The sequence below is a fragment of the Rousettus aegyptiacus genome, unplaced genomic scaffold, assembly GCF_014176215.1.
Source record: "Rousettus aegyptiacus isolate mRouAeg1 unplaced genomic scaffold, mRouAeg1.p scaffold_m13_p_11, whole genome shotgun sequence".
NCBI lineage: Eukaryota > Metazoa > Chordata > Mammalia > Chiroptera > Pteropodidae > Rousettus > Rousettus aegyptiacus.
Window position 1 is genome coordinate 18,193,919 of NW_023416286.1, and position 15,265 is coordinate 18,209,183.

Sequence of the window (15,265 nt, forward strand, 5' to 3'; positions counted from 1 at the left end):
AAACTACTTTCATCCTGTTTTATGGGACATTTTTAAGAATATTTTCTTCCACAAATAAGGGTACAACTGGGGTCTAGGATATGCAGTTTTCAGGACCTGGTAGACTCTCGTTCCTTCAGCACACTCTCTGTATCTTAAAGGCAATAAGTGTATCACACAGAACTTTGGTTCTTTCTGAAGACTTAGATTTATCAGATACCTACCTATCCAGCATTGCCCAAGACATACATGTTTCACATTTTTTAACATGAGCCCAGTTGAATCACTGTGATATCAAAGCATGTGGTAATAAATGCCTTGTCAAAAAATGTATTTTTCTTATAATGGTTTTGTGGTTTATAACACCATGCTCATTGTTCCTAGAATATGGCTGGATCTCCAGGAGCTTGAGCTAGAGCTAAAAGCAGCCCACACCCCTCCCAGTCAGGCAAAAGACACAGATAATTCAGAAGATGCACGAGACTCATTATGCAATCAGCAGAGTTCAGGCATTTTATGAAGGTCGTTGACCTCCATGTTGTGAAATTCAGTTCTCATTTTCCTTGAGGAAAATGAGTATATAATTATATCCTGAGTATATAATTATAAGCATATGCTAATAACATCTTAATTACTTTTGACATTTTACTTTATTCTTAACAATTTTTCTTTTCATCAAAGGAGGAGGCACTCGTTGCCTTCTCCTTAAAAAGATCCTTTTTCCCTGGCCTTTAGTCATACCATGCTCACTCCTGCCTTTTCTTTTTCCAACTCAGGGGGATCCTCTTCTACCCAGCATTTAAATTCTGAAATTCTTGAACACTCAGTTTTAGGACACTCACAGGATTTCAACTATCATTTAATAACTCTCACATTCCCTGTAAAGCATGGATCACAAACTGACAGGCTATAGTGACGCCATTTTTAAATGATCAAAACTGTTTGAATCTAAATGCTTTAGCAGAGGCATGCTCCTCCTTCCTCTCCCTCAATTCTTCCTCTCTGTGGGCATTTGAGTTAGCCCTTGTGTTGCCCAAGGCTCATGCTCCTTCCAGCTTCAGGGTTCCCACCCCAGTAGTTCCTTCTCTCCCTAATGCACTCCCTCATCTGCCATCGAACCCACCTCCCATCCCCACCCTCGACCACAGCACAATTGGCACTTTCCAAGCTGTTTTAGACCAAGGATAGATCTCTCTTAATCATCTCATACTGTCCTATACTCTTCTACTGCACACACTGCACTTTGTAACTATGTATTTGTTTGTGTAATTATTTGAATAATGTATGTCTCCCCACATAGCTGTAAACGCCATAAGAGCACACTTGTATGTGTTTTCTCATCACTGCACTCCCAGCACCTAACCCAGTGATTACGAACTTTTTTCATAAATGTCTTAGGGAAGTAAGATTTCCTTTTTTTTCAAAGATCATCAATATATTTCAAACTTCTAAAAATTAGCTGTTGAGACCAAATGAATGGTAATGTACTATGAATTTTATTCACTTAAAATATAGGCACTTCAGTTTATTTTATTTTATCAAAACAATATCTTTCCCCATTTGTTTGCAAAGCAGTTTTTCCAGACTCCTCCTATAGTTCATGCAGATGTCAGTAGTCTTTACTCTTTCACAATGTAGCTTTTCTTCTACAATCAGGATAATTTTTTGAATAGTCTATCAGAGAATTCTTTTTAAAAATTGAGAACCTTCTTTCTAAGCATAAAAATTAATGTGCCATAAAAACTTAATGATGTGACTAAGAATGTAAAATTTTTATGTTAAAAACACAATGCAGTCACAATAGTATATAACTATTAAAAAAGAAAAATCTGTTTGTATTGACAATGAAATACATATAAGATACAGTAAGTGAAAAATCAGGTTAAAAACGATATGTATACGCTGATTCCAACTTTGAAAAGAAATGTAACTGGTAGGATACAGATAGGAAAAAATATTTGAAGGAATATTCACCAAATTGTCAACTTGAGAGGATGAAATTTGGGAAATTTTCAGCATCTGCTTTATATTATTATAAATTTTTGTATTTTTACATTGAGCATCCATTGCTTTTATAATGTATAAAGAAGAAAAGAGATAAATTTGTAAAAGAAAACAAACTCAATTAGGACAAATATATGCAATACATATAACTATGTTACCAACTCTTCCTAAGGAATAACAAGGCAAACACCAAGATAGAAAAATGTAGGCCAAGAATATGAAAAGCAGGACACACACACATACACACATACACACAAAATGATCAACAAGCATGATAACCAAAGAAATGCCAAGCAAAACATTGATACAGTCTTTTTTAGTTCATTAAATTGGCAGATATTTAAAACATTATAATGACCAGTAGGCCAGCATTGAGTGGTACTTGGTGTCTTGTTTGCTGCTAGAAACCAACATGGATACAACCTTTTGGAGATAGTCTGGTAATTTGTATAAGACACTGAAAATACATATACTTAATTCAATTTCTAGAAATGTATCCTAGGAAAATAATAATAAGCACTACAATTTAATACAAAGTATATTTGTTAAAGAGCTATCAGGGGAAAATTAGAACTATCCTAATTATCCATCATCAAAAGGATATAAGTTAAGTGAATCTTGGTACATTCGTAAGAAAGAATAATATGTAGCCATTTAAAAATCACATTTTAGAAGACTAACAACTTGAAAAAAGTCACAATCTTTTATTAAGTGAAAAAAAGCACACTTCAAAACAGTATCGGCAGCATGCTGCTGTTTATCTGTGTGTATGTATACATATGCACATATTAAAAAGATCACCACATTAACGATTGTTATCCATAAATAGTTAAAGTGTGAATGACTTTGATTTTGTCTCGATTCTTTGCTGGAATTTTCAAAGTTTCTATAATGGTTATATAATGTATTACTTTTATAATAATTTTAAAAGTGCTTTTAAAAGTTCCTGGCCTATGCTTTGGAAATAAGTTTGGCAGTTACTCTAAAAACAAAATATAGAATTACTGTATGATCTAGAAAATCTACTCCTAGACATATACCCAATAAAATTAAAAGCACATGCTCACATGATAATTTGTACATGAATGTTCATAGCAGCATTATTCCAAATAGAAAAAAAAAAGGAAAAAAACCCAGATGTCCATCAACTGATTGATGGATAAGCAAAATGTAGTGTATACATAAAATAGAATATTATTCAGCCATAAAGGGAAATGAAATGCTGATTCATGCTACAATCTGAATAAATCTTGAATATGCTTAGTGAAAGGAGCCTAGAAAAAGGCAACTTATATTGTATGATTCTATTAGGATAGATTGTCCAAAATAAGCAAAAACAATATAAACAAAAAGTTGATTAATGGTTTCCAGGGATTGGGAAGAGGGAAGAATGATGGGTGACTATTAATGGGTACAGGGTTACCTTGGGATTGATAAAAAATTCTAGAATTAAATGGTGATGCTTGCATAACCTTGCGAATATACTAAAACCCACTAAATTGTACACTTTTTAAAGTGTGAATTTTATGGTAGATAAATTATATCTCAATTTTTTAATGCAGAAAAAAGTCTATGGCCTATAAAATTTTCCTGGAAAAGAATAGCATTTTTAAAGTATACAGTACTTCATAAATATAACCCGCAGTGTGGTAACTGCTGTGATAGACAAAGGGAACATAAAGGAAAAACATCTAATAGTACCTAGGGGTGAGAATAAGGGTTCCTTTAAAGCAGAGATTCTCGAATTGAGACTAATACATAAAAATAACCTTTATTAATACACTTAAAAATAATACTATCCATTTTATCAGTCAGTTCTCTCAGCAATGATATCTTCTATAATTATAGGACATTATCAAAACCAGGAAACTGGTATTGGCACAATAAAACTAGACTACAGACATTAGTCAGGTTTTACCACTTTTTCCAGGTACTTATTTAAAAAAAAAAAAAAATGAAAAGACAATATAACAACAATATTAAAATTTTTTAAATAAATGATTAGAACTACCTGTAATTTCACTAGAGAACCAGTCTGATTACCTTATACAGAAATATATTAAATTTTTATTCTGAAATAGCTTAAATATACAAAAAAATGGTAACATAAAACAGTCATATACCCACATTATCTTCATGTATGTTTTTACACTTTTACCACATATGTAAATATTTATGAAAATATATAGCATTATTTTGGAAGTTCGAAATCTTATTTAAAATTGTCAGAATACACAAGAATATATGTTTTTAAATATTAATGTCTCTGTCATAGTAGCATGCTGTCAACTGCTAGTTGGGGAGGAAACTTTCCACACTCTGCCCACCTTCCCCAGGACGGGACTATCATAGAGGTCAGACCTGAGACTCTAGAGAAGCCCTGCCTAGATTGGAATCCAGAATAATCTATTCATTAGCAGTATAAAATTAGACAAATCACTTATTTGCTCTGGTCCTCAGTTTCCTCATATGAAAACTAAAGGTAATAACAGTCATTTGAGTTTAAATTAAGATTATGCATGAGAAGCACAAGGTACACTCTTCTAGGTACTGAAGCACAGTACCTAGAAGTGCTCAGTGGGTGTTTATCACCATCATCATCATCTTCATTATTGCAGATGTGAACCCAGATGTCACTCTCTCTTCTTAAAATGAATCAACAGAGTTGGGCATGCAACCAAGGCCAACTCAGAGTAGGGGAGGCTAACATGTTTTCTTTCCTCTCCCAGTGATGTACTAATAAATAGCTAACATTCAGCTTTGGTCAAGGGATGGGGATGGGGAGCCATGCTTTGTAGTGTTTACCAATTTTCGTGGTGTAAATCCTCCCACCAGGGCTGATTGCAAGCTATCAACTTGAGTTCGCTGAATGCAGAGTTGGGAAGGGATGATCAGAATCAGCTCTCTCAAGCCAGTCAGTAGGAACCTGCTCCAGCTCACCTGAGAGAATCTCTCTTCTTTTTTACTGCCTCTTTGTTCGCTGCTGACACCATTGGCAGAACAAGCATACCAATCTGATGTGCTTCTGCAGATGTAAGAGTCTATTTGTGCCTGGAAGAATGAGGAAGTCTTTAGTCCTGAAGCCCAAAGTAGTGCTGAGGCTCAGCTTACCAGAGTACTCATAGCAAATGGCACTTCAATTCTCATTTGCTAGTGTTCCCTATATGTCTCTTTCCCTTGGGGGATCTTGGATGTAAACATGGATGTGACGACTATAGTCTAGGTAGGAGTCTTTTACCTTTGGACCATGTGACCATATGCCTTTTTAAGGCCGATAGTACCTCAGCTATTTTTAACACGTAGCATTTTAAGTTGCACTATTTCTACTTAAGATATTAATCATTTCAGCATCTTTCCACAGTCTTTTATAATGTTACTTTTTGATGGCTGCATAATTCCATGAACACACCTAAGTGTAAGGTGTGTATAAAAGAAAAAAGAACCAGGGGGCAAAAACTGGGAAAAGTGGCATAAATATAAGAAAATAATAAGAATTTCAAGAACTGAATATAGTCTTAACTGTTAACAAGAAAATCAAATGAGACCTGAAAAATGACCACTGACTTCCAATTAGGTTGCTAATGGTTTTAGGAAGAAAAAGATTATCTCTGTACTGGGAGCAGAGGTAGGTACGGGAAGTGGTGGGGTTAACATCGAGTGTTGACTACATGCCAGGGACTGTCAGATGCTTTTCTCACATTGCTTCATTTAGAAGTTACAGTAGAGAAACTGAGTTTTGGAGTGGTTCATTTACCTGCCCACGGCCACATGGGGTAGGTCACCCCAGCCAGCCTTCATCCCACTGCAGTGAAGAGTACATGAGAATTAAGGCATTAGAGACAAGAAGTATGAACGATTCCTTCTGGAAGCATGATGGGGAAAAAAAGAGCAAGTGTAAAAGCTAAATAAAATACATGGATGTGGAATCACTGCTCTTACAATAAAAATAAGGCTCAATTCCTCCAAGGCTAAAACTGAAAACCAGCCGCGGGTAACTGCAGGGCCAGAAGCAGAGAGACCACCAAGAACCTAGACTCTGTCATGGAAATGCATCTTTCTTTGGGAATCTCACCCCAATTATCTTTGTTCCATCAGACGTCCTCAGACCCTTTCTTCCTTTCATTTCTGAGGTCCAAGCATGAGATGACAAAAAACATTTCTTAATGTTCTATGATACATTCAAGTCAAAGCCAGAGAGTTTAAACTACTTTTCTCAAGGCAAGGGCAACGTTCGCTAACCTTGCTAGCTCATAGAAACTACCCCAGATGCTAGTTTAAATATACAGAGTATCAAGAGATTTAAATTCAGGTCTAGACTGGGGGCTTGGGAATGGGTATTTTAAAGTAATGCCAGTTATCCTTAAATTCCTGCAAGTTCAAGTGTCACTGCGCTGGCAAGTAACAAAGAGAAAAAAACACAGTAGCATAAATTCATATAGTCTGGATCACAAGAAAAGGCCTACTTGTGACCATGCCGGCACCTTCGCCTTGCCCCTGTGGGTCTGATGGCACCTTGGTACATGCTGCTGTTTTAATCTCCAGCCCAGTCTGGGCCCAACAGACAGAGGGGCATCTGCCAAATTATAAAGTGGCAGGGGAGGAGGGGAAAAGGGCTGCTTCGATTCTTAATATGCTTCAAAAACTGGATTATTAGTTCCTAACTAGCACACCAATACAGAAAAGGCCTGCTCTGCCTCCTCGCAGCAGGGAGCTGTCTCCTACCAGCCCCTCAGTCTCGCCGGGAGTTAGTCTTAGAGAGTGTGACCATACGTCCAGGTTTTCTTCCAGAGTGCTGACCTATTCCGAAGAGCCCAAAGACCTCTTCGGTTTGGTGTCCCCTTTCATTCTCAAAAAGGCCCCAGTTTGGATGATAAATTATGTAGGCACATGTCTATGAGAAGAGCTAGGAGGAAAAAAAAAAAAACACAAGTGCACAAAACGGAGAAGTCTGCCAGGACTTTACATAATGAGTTCCATTTATCAAGCAAATCACTCCGTGACCCCACACACATCATTTCAATTAATCCTTGCAGCAACCCCGCGAGCTTCGGAAACATGAATTCTGCAGACGAGGAGAGTAACAGGGTTAAATGTCTTGACCAGGGTCATCCAACTATAAGGAGCAGAACTGGATGCAAACACCCACCTACGTGACCCCACCTTTTGCTCTTAAAGGGGACTGCCTGCCTCCCCAGGGCGTATGGACACCTCACCCACCAACTTCTGACTGTTAAAAAACAGAACTTTACCAGGAAGTTCGGTTGGTTTTGACACTAAAGGAATACCCTCAATATTCATATTTTTATCTTACATTCGAACATAGAAATCTGTTTCTGCAGCTGTGTGTATAATTCAGCTCTTGTTTCTGTAACCTAATTTGAAAGAACATTTCCAAAAGAAGCAACCAAGTCTACAAAAGCACACTTTGACTCAAATGGATCCAACCTATTCACAAATGAAAAATAACATTGAGGAATAAGATTTGCATCACAAGTGTGGCTGCTCCAAGTCATCCCAATTGAAATTAAAAATTGAAGTGTACACAGAAAATGAATGGTTCAAAATCTTTTGCTTTATATTTATATAACTTCATCTTCAAAACCAGAAAAGGTGGCAAAGTTGGAGCCTTTGCTTTCATCACCAGATTGTCTGCAGTTTTGGGTTTTTTTTTTTTTCTTTTTTAAAACAATAGGTAATTTTTTTAATTTTTAATTCTAAAAGCACTCTCTTAATGCATTCTCTTCAGGGGAAAAAAATCACACAGAAGGCTTAAATGGCCTTTGATCAACCCCCCAATCTCAGATCTGTACACTGTTACTGGTTTGTTTTTGGTCCTTCTATTTTTTTTATCCAGGAAATTATTTTTCCACCTTCTTTCTTTTCCAGTAAAGCTTCTAACACAGAAGTACTTTCCCTTCTTCTCCTAAAACTCCATCATAGGGAAACTACTAAAATCCACCTTTATGGAGCTTACATTCTAGTAGTAGATCCAGAATATAAACATATGAATGAATGGAGCATAATTTCAGGTGGCAATAAATGCCATGAAAAAATTAAACAGGTCATGAGACAGAGACTGCCTTTGATCTAGGTGATCAGAGAAAACCTCCCTTAGGATACATTAAGGCAGGGAGCCGAGTATAGTCAGGGAACAAGGCATGCAAAGATGTGACGAGAACAGCAAGTGCAAAGGCCCTGAGCAGAAACAAACTTCGAGTGTTGGAGAAACAACAAAAAGCCTAGTGAACTGAAAACAGTGCCGGAGAGAGAATGGTGGCACAGGACGCGTCCCGCCATTCAACGTCACTGCCTGTCTTCCTGTTCCTGTAGTACCCCAACTCTGAAATTTCTTCCGCTCCGCTGGATACTGTGGTCTGCTGTTTTACTGCCTTCCGGTTGTTTTTCTCCTCCCTCATGTCCTTGCTTTTCTCCTTAACCAGCACGGATCCAAGGTCCAGTATCGTAATCACTCCCCTGCATAACCACTCAACTCCATTTAGCCTCAAACCATTTTTCTTTTTCTAAACCTCCAACATTTCCTCCCAGTCCTCACTGTTCATTGATGAACTACCCCTTTCACTGAGAAAATAGAAGGAGGCAACAGAGGACATCCACAAGCTCTTCTACCACGCCTACCCAGCACCTGCACAGTGCCCACATCCTGCCGACCCTCTGTCACTAGGGCCGAAGCCTCCCTGCAGGTCCACAAACTCCGTTGCCTCTAGCCTTCTATAGTGGTTTCATTCTTTCCCCTTCATCAGTCTCATCAGCAAAAGAAATTGCTGCGATTTCTTCCATTTTAATCAAGTCTTCTCACGACCGCACTTGCCCCTCGAGCCGCTGCCGCACTTTTCTGATACTCTTTCTAACACGACCACTCTTACTTGCTGTCCTCATTTCCTCTGGCCTCGCCCCTGCCATCTCCTCTGAACCCTCTCCTGCCAGGCTTTGTATCACCATCCCACTGAAACTGCCTCAGCTGCTCAATCTTTCACCTTGGTAAGCCCAGTGGTTAGCTCTCTATCCTTGTTTACTAGACCTATGAGCGGCTTCTCTTCCTCGTCTGCCACTGTTCTGGCCGGGCCCCATTATTGCTGCTGTCCTTGGAACAGGTCTCCCTGCAGTCACGCTCGCCCTTCTACACAGTGTCATCACTGCCCTGCCCATAGTCCTCCCCTGGCTGCCCACCCGCTCTGCAGTGGACAGGGGAGGGACCTACATGCTCCTGCGTAGTGTGCTCTCTCCCTGCCACCTCCGGGCCCTCGCTGCCCTCCACTCACTCCCCTCCCTTACTCTCTCTGCTCCGGACATGTCCGCCTCCTTACTGCTCCCCAAGCATGCCAAGCACACCTCCCACCTGAAAGCTCTGCACTTGCTGTTCCTTCATCCTAGAATATTCTTCCTCCAGAATCTGTTTGACTCACTCCTTCCTCTCCTTTAGGTTTCTGCTCCAACGTCACCATCTCAGGAAGACCTTCCTGTCATCCACTAGGCTGTCCCAGTGACCCCTTCGCTGCCACTCTGCACTCCTTGGTCTCCTTTTCCAATTCCTTTTTTCTCCATAGCACTTGTCTGCATCTGACATCCCCCATATTTCTTTGACTATTGTCTTCTCCCACTAGAATGTAAGCTCTGTGCAGTAACAATGTGCCCAGTATCTAGAAGAGTGCCTGGCACCTAGTAGGCCCTCCATAAATATTTGTTGAGTGAATGAAGAGTTTGCAAGCAGAGCAAGAGCATGTAGTAAGGCCTTGTAAGTTCTGGTAAAGAATTTGGATCTCGTTTTAGATATGAAAGGGAGTCATTGGAGAGCGCATGGTCTGACTTAGGGTTTGTAAAGCCACTCTGGCTGTTGTGTGCAGGGAAGATTGTACTGGGAGCAAAAGCGGCATGGGGGGCGGGCAGTTGGAAGCTAATGCAATATCTAAGCAAGAAAGATAATGAGGACTTGCGTTAGGGCAGGACGAAGGTCAGATCTGGGGATATACTTTGGAGATACCGCTGACAGAACTTGTTAATGAATTGGATGAGGGGTTTGAGAGAAATACAGGAATTGAGGATAATCTCTAGGTTGTTGGCCTCGATATTTAATCTTTCTGAGCCTGTATCCTGTTCTGTAAAATGGGGACAATTAGAGCATGTCCCTGGTGGGATCGCTGGGAGGCAGAGTGGACAGGCTGCCAAGTGCTCGCAGTGGTGGGCGCACAAACCTTCAGTGAATGTCAGCTCTGGTTACCGCCCCAAAGATATCTGGGTTTCTTTGCTTCCTCGGTAAACAATACGACAGGAAAATAAAAACATTTTGGTAGAGCATACGCTTCCCCCCTAAGGGACAGACTTTCACTCTATTTAATAGAATATTTAACACTAGTGCTGGAACCCTTTACTTGCACACAGATACATAAAAGGATTCCTCGAATTTCAAAAGAATTACGAGCCTCTTCAAAGGAATTACAAACACTACTTTCAGCAGTGTTTGTCCATTTAATATTTAGCAGGAGTAACTAAATGCAGAAATTACAAACCTCTGCTGATTAAAAATCAATCAAAATATAAGAAAGAGTACATCTGAAATAATGAAGTTTTAAACAGGTATTTACTGCATTTTAATACACCAGGAGCTAAAATACCACACTGTCCAGTTCATTACAGGACACCTGGCAACTCTATTTGTCAGTGTTTAACTCAGCTTTCTGCAAAGCCGACATCCAGCTCTTTTTGGTTGCCTTGGCCTGACCTCATTTCCCTCTGGAAAACTGTTTTAAACTTAGTACAGATAACATTCTGCCTCTATTACAATTAGCTTCTTCTCTCAATGGGTCACCTGGTTTGGCCAATGCTTGTGTTGGTAACAGGCTATCTTCTTTCAAAACCTCCCAATTGTGGCCTCCAGCCAGCATGTGGAAAGTGGCCCGTGGGGAATTTGGGGGCTGCCTCGGGCCCTGCAGGGACTTTCCTGCTAGCATCTTTTCTGCCTCACCAGATCGCCCATATTATTGGTGATCTGAGCCTCACCCAACTGAAGACCAGCCATTCTGCTTCCCAGCTCCCAAGCACCTTGGGAGGTTGGTTAGGAGTCTGTGGATCTAAGCTTCTTTTCCCTCCTCACCCCATAATTGAACTCCTCCTTAAATGCTTTTACTACCTGGGGAACCTATATTTGCACTACAGCTTGAGGAATCTCCTCCCAGAGAACCCGCGCATCGTTGTCTGCTCCGTGTCTGTCCAGTGCTCAGCGCTCTCCCTTCTGAAGCCTAGGAGAGACCCTGGCTTCTGAAAGAGGGGTCTAGGGACCAGCAGCCTCACCATTTGGGAAATACAGAATCAGGAGACGGTATTCTGGACCCGGACCGTTGAGTCAGAACCAGAGTTTTAACGAGATCCCCAGGTGATTCCCACGCATCTACAAGTTTGAAAACCAGAAGAGTGCTCATGTCCCTCCCTGCTATTGGCTAGGGGAAATTCTTATAAGCTGTGCTGTTTAAGCAACCCTCAGCCTACTTCATGGTCACCACGTTTCAAAGACTGCTGAGCCTCTGCGTTCGGACGCCCTTTATGCCCTGTCCTCTCATAGCCCACGCCTCTTTGATATGGACTCCAGTCGCTGCTAGGAGGCCCCGCCCACTCCTCCGCTCAGGTGAGGCTCCCGGGGCATTTCCTCAAGGGCCACTTTTTTGCTTTTCTCCCAAGTAGGCCTATGATACCAACCCAAACGCTGCCTCTCCTGCATCTCTTGGAACTGCTCTGACCTGTCTAGTGACAGCCCCTGAGAGCTGGGCCCGACTGTCCCCCCAGCCCTCGTTCTCAGCCAGGATCTGACTGACCTTTCACAGGGCCAGGGAGCCCGTTTTCCCACACTTACCCTGACGTGGAGACTTCCCACGCTGCACGCTGTACGGACACTCTATCCTTGTTCCTCTTTCCCGCCAGCCACTCCCTCCAGCCCTAACAGAAAGGCAGAATACAAGCAATGGCTGCCTTCGGGTGGAGACGCCCAGAGAAGGGGGAGGGGAATGCTGGTCGAGAACCAGCCTTGGCGAGGCTTGCCCCTCGGAAACACGAGTGCAGGAGGGCAGGTTCGCTTAAAATGCTCCAAGCACTTGAGTCTTTGAAGGTTTGGGAATTTTACTCTGCGGGTGCTGTCTCTAAGTTTTCCAAAATGGGATGGTGGCAAGTGGGGAATGTCAGATAACTTTTGTGGAAGGTGGAAACTAGAGCTTCACCTGGAACGTCAGGCTTTTTGGCTCTCCACCTGGTGGTCAGGTTCATTAACCACACGTTCTTTCTCATACTTTCATCATATATTACACAATTGATTTCCCCCAAAAAAATTATATTAAAAGCTGATTTCCAACCCTTTAAAAAGTCCCCTTATAATGTTATTCTTATTCATTATTAAAATAGTGTTTTTCCAAATTTTTATTATATTACATAATTATGGTACTTTTTATGTAGCAAGCACTGAATCCTTAAAATAACTTAATGAAACAGGTACTGTTATTAACCTCATTTATAGATGAAATTAAATCATAGAGAGTTTAAGTAACTTGCTCAAGGCTATACAGCTAATAAGTGACAGAACCAAAATTCAAACCCAATCTGTGTGGTCCATGTGCTTAACCAGTAGGCTACGCTGCCTCTCTACAGAGCCTGAAAAAGTAAATATATATGTTTATATATAGTATATAATACACATGATGTATTATACATAAATATTACATATTTCATAAATGTATATTATACACATATGCAAATATGTATGACAATGTGAAAGAGAGATAGAAGGATTCTAGGTACAATTTTTCCAAATGGCCACCTATCAACATGTTTTCAGCACATGCCTAAAGCCTAATTTTGAGAGAAGTATAATTTTTATGTAAAATATCCTCTTGAATCTAGAGGACTAGTTTCATAAACCTCAGCTTCCTCGTCTGAGAAATGAGGGAGCTGGATTAGAGAAACTGGTTCGTCAAGCGAGTGTAAGGAGCCTTCCAACTTTAAAATTATTAAAATTTCCTGGAAGTCTAACCAGGTAACTCCGTCGGAGACGTCATGGCTTAGTATTGTTTAACGCTGAGCTGTTCTTGTGCCTTTTGGACTAAACAGAACGCGGGTTTCTTCTCTACAACTAGTGAGGTCCTAATGCGTGTGTTCAGGTTTAAGTTTAAATTTTTAAAGTCTCTGGCCTCCAAGTTCACGGAAAAGGTAATACTCAAGTAAACAAGATAGGGGGTGGCGGGTGAAGGAAACAAGTTCTGTCTGCTGATGCAAGTGAGCCGTCTGCCGGCCGGTGAAGGTAATCCACCCTCGTTAAGGGCCCTCTCCACTCCTGAGGTATAGCACAAACTTTTGCCCTTCCCCTTCTCCTGCAGCCTTCCGACTAGGCAAGATCTGTTAAGCAGTATCTGCTCCGGGCTGGGGATCAAAGATAAAGAAAAGCATCGCAACCTTGAAGTTTGCGACATTATATTGGGGCACACTCAAATCTGATTATTATAACACAACTTGAGAGGTGTGTCAGTGTGCCTCACATCTCAAGCTTGCAACCACAAGTTGCACATAAGATCCCAAATCAAATAGCACAGTTAGGAGAGGCAGACGATGATTCACTCTAATATTTTTTTCTGCACAGAGATGACCTGCACAGGAACAACATGGCTAACTAGTGCTTCCTGGGAGACCCAAGCTACCTGGGAGTAGCCCTGAGAGTCACTCTCCAGATGGGCCCAGGAGGGGCTGCAGAGAAGGGTCAAGATTTAACAGGGAAAGGGTGAAGGGGCCAGGAAGATATCTATGCATTTTAATATCAAGTGAATAAGTAACAAGTGCGTTTAAAACATACAGCCAAGACCTCTGACGCTTTTAGTAACAAGACTGTAGTTTATCTTCCTAACTAGATTTTGTTGGATTTTATTTTGTTTAATCGAATATTATCTATTCATTTTTTTTCAAACTAGGCCAGTAGGTTCAATTTCTAAAATACAGAAATTCTATCCGCTTCTCTTAAATCTAATCAGATTCTGGACACAACTGGCAACTCGGTGTGCCTTTTAGTTAAGTCTTGGTCTCCTCTAGCAATGATTTTCTTTCACTTTAGAGAAAGTTCTGCTGGTAACAAATCAGCTACACAAGCCAAGAGGAAAAAGAACTTGAAGGAAGAGGAAGAGCACATTTTCCTTAATTTCTTTTCAAAATGTATGAGGGGAGAAAATAAAGGAAGTGAAGAAATATGCTACTTAGCACAGAATCACTCTGGACAAATTTCTCAGAACCATAGATTAAAGAAACAGCCTCCATAGCCACAAAAGGTGGATGTAATTACAAAAGTGGACCTTTGACGAATCTCTAAAACAGTTTCTACAGAGGGTGCAGCTCGGAAAAATCTATGTGAAGGAAGAAGAAAGGAAAGGCAAAACTGGAACTTTGAGAGAGTAGAGAAAAAGCAAAAAATGAGAAGGAAGAAAGTAGTTTGGGGAAGCAGAGAGGAATAAGGAGTATGGGCAGCCATGGGGCACGAGTTGCACCATGGTGAACATCTTATATTTACGATTAAATTTAAGAACAAAGCAGGTAGAAGAAAGTAGAACTTCAGTGTTCTTACCCCCACCCTCGAGGGTAAATATGTGAAAATGCAGGCAATACAGATGTGCATAAGGTAAAAAATGAAAGTCTCTATTCCCATCCCAGCCCTCACAAATACATACATACCCACTAACAGAAGTGAGAGAGGTGCAGGTGAGGGTGCAGATGGGAGGCCCCGCACACCTAAGATGAGCATCCACACTCTGATCTGCTGAAGGCCAGCCCAGGACACTTGTGGTTTCGACCCAAGTATTCAGCCAATGGCTTAACAGAAAGCCCATAGACAGGCTTCCTGCCCCAATAGGCCTCACCTAATTCTCAGTGAATAGGAGACCTATTGTCAAAAGCAACAACAAAAAACACCACCTCCCTATTATATTTGATTGGAAAAAAGAAAACATGTTTTTATGCATGCCCGAAATGTGAAGAATGTACGTGAAGCAGTTTGGACCTAGCACACAAAGCTTTGTGAAGCACACCTAGGGAAAGCATGTAAAACAATTATATAAATGTCGCTCTAACAACCCAGCTCAGCTGACATGTGGTGGTAAAAGCTGATGAGAAGTTTTGCCCTGTTATTTCCCTTCTGTATCTCTCTTATCTATCCTAATTCACTAGGCAGGGAGAGGGAAGCGGGGTATGGATAGAGGGGAGTGGCTGGTAGTCTTCTGCCTAATGATAAACGTGTTGAATTTCCACA

General features: G+C 40.8%; 1 protein-coding gene across 7 annotated transcripts in view; it reads right to left on the reverse strand.

The window, feature by feature from the left end:
- The window catches only part of TRIM13 (tripartite motif containing 13), a 47,766-nt gene that overhangs the window by 15,007 nt on the left and 17,494 nt on the right, over positions 1 to 15,265 (reverse strand). Inside the window, exons 1-2 of one of the 7 annotated variants that reach the window (XM_016143089.2) lie at positions 11,846 to 12,557; positions 4,924 to 5,034 (exon numbers count right to left, since the gene is read on the reverse strand). The exons of 2 other annotated variants lie outside the window; for them this stretch is intronic. In XM_016143089.2, coding sequence (XP_015998575.1) covers positions 4,924 to 4,991 — 68 coding nt within the window. In that variant the 5' untranslated portion in view covers positions 4,992 to 5,034; positions 11,846 to 12,557. Of the gene's footprint in view, positions 1 to 4,788; positions 4,881 to 4,923; positions 5,930 to 11,845; positions 12,558 to 15,265 lie in introns of those variants that run through there. 4 more of the 7 variants (XM_016143096.2, XM_016143100.2, XM_036228533.1 and 1 more) reach the window with 4 other exon arrangements.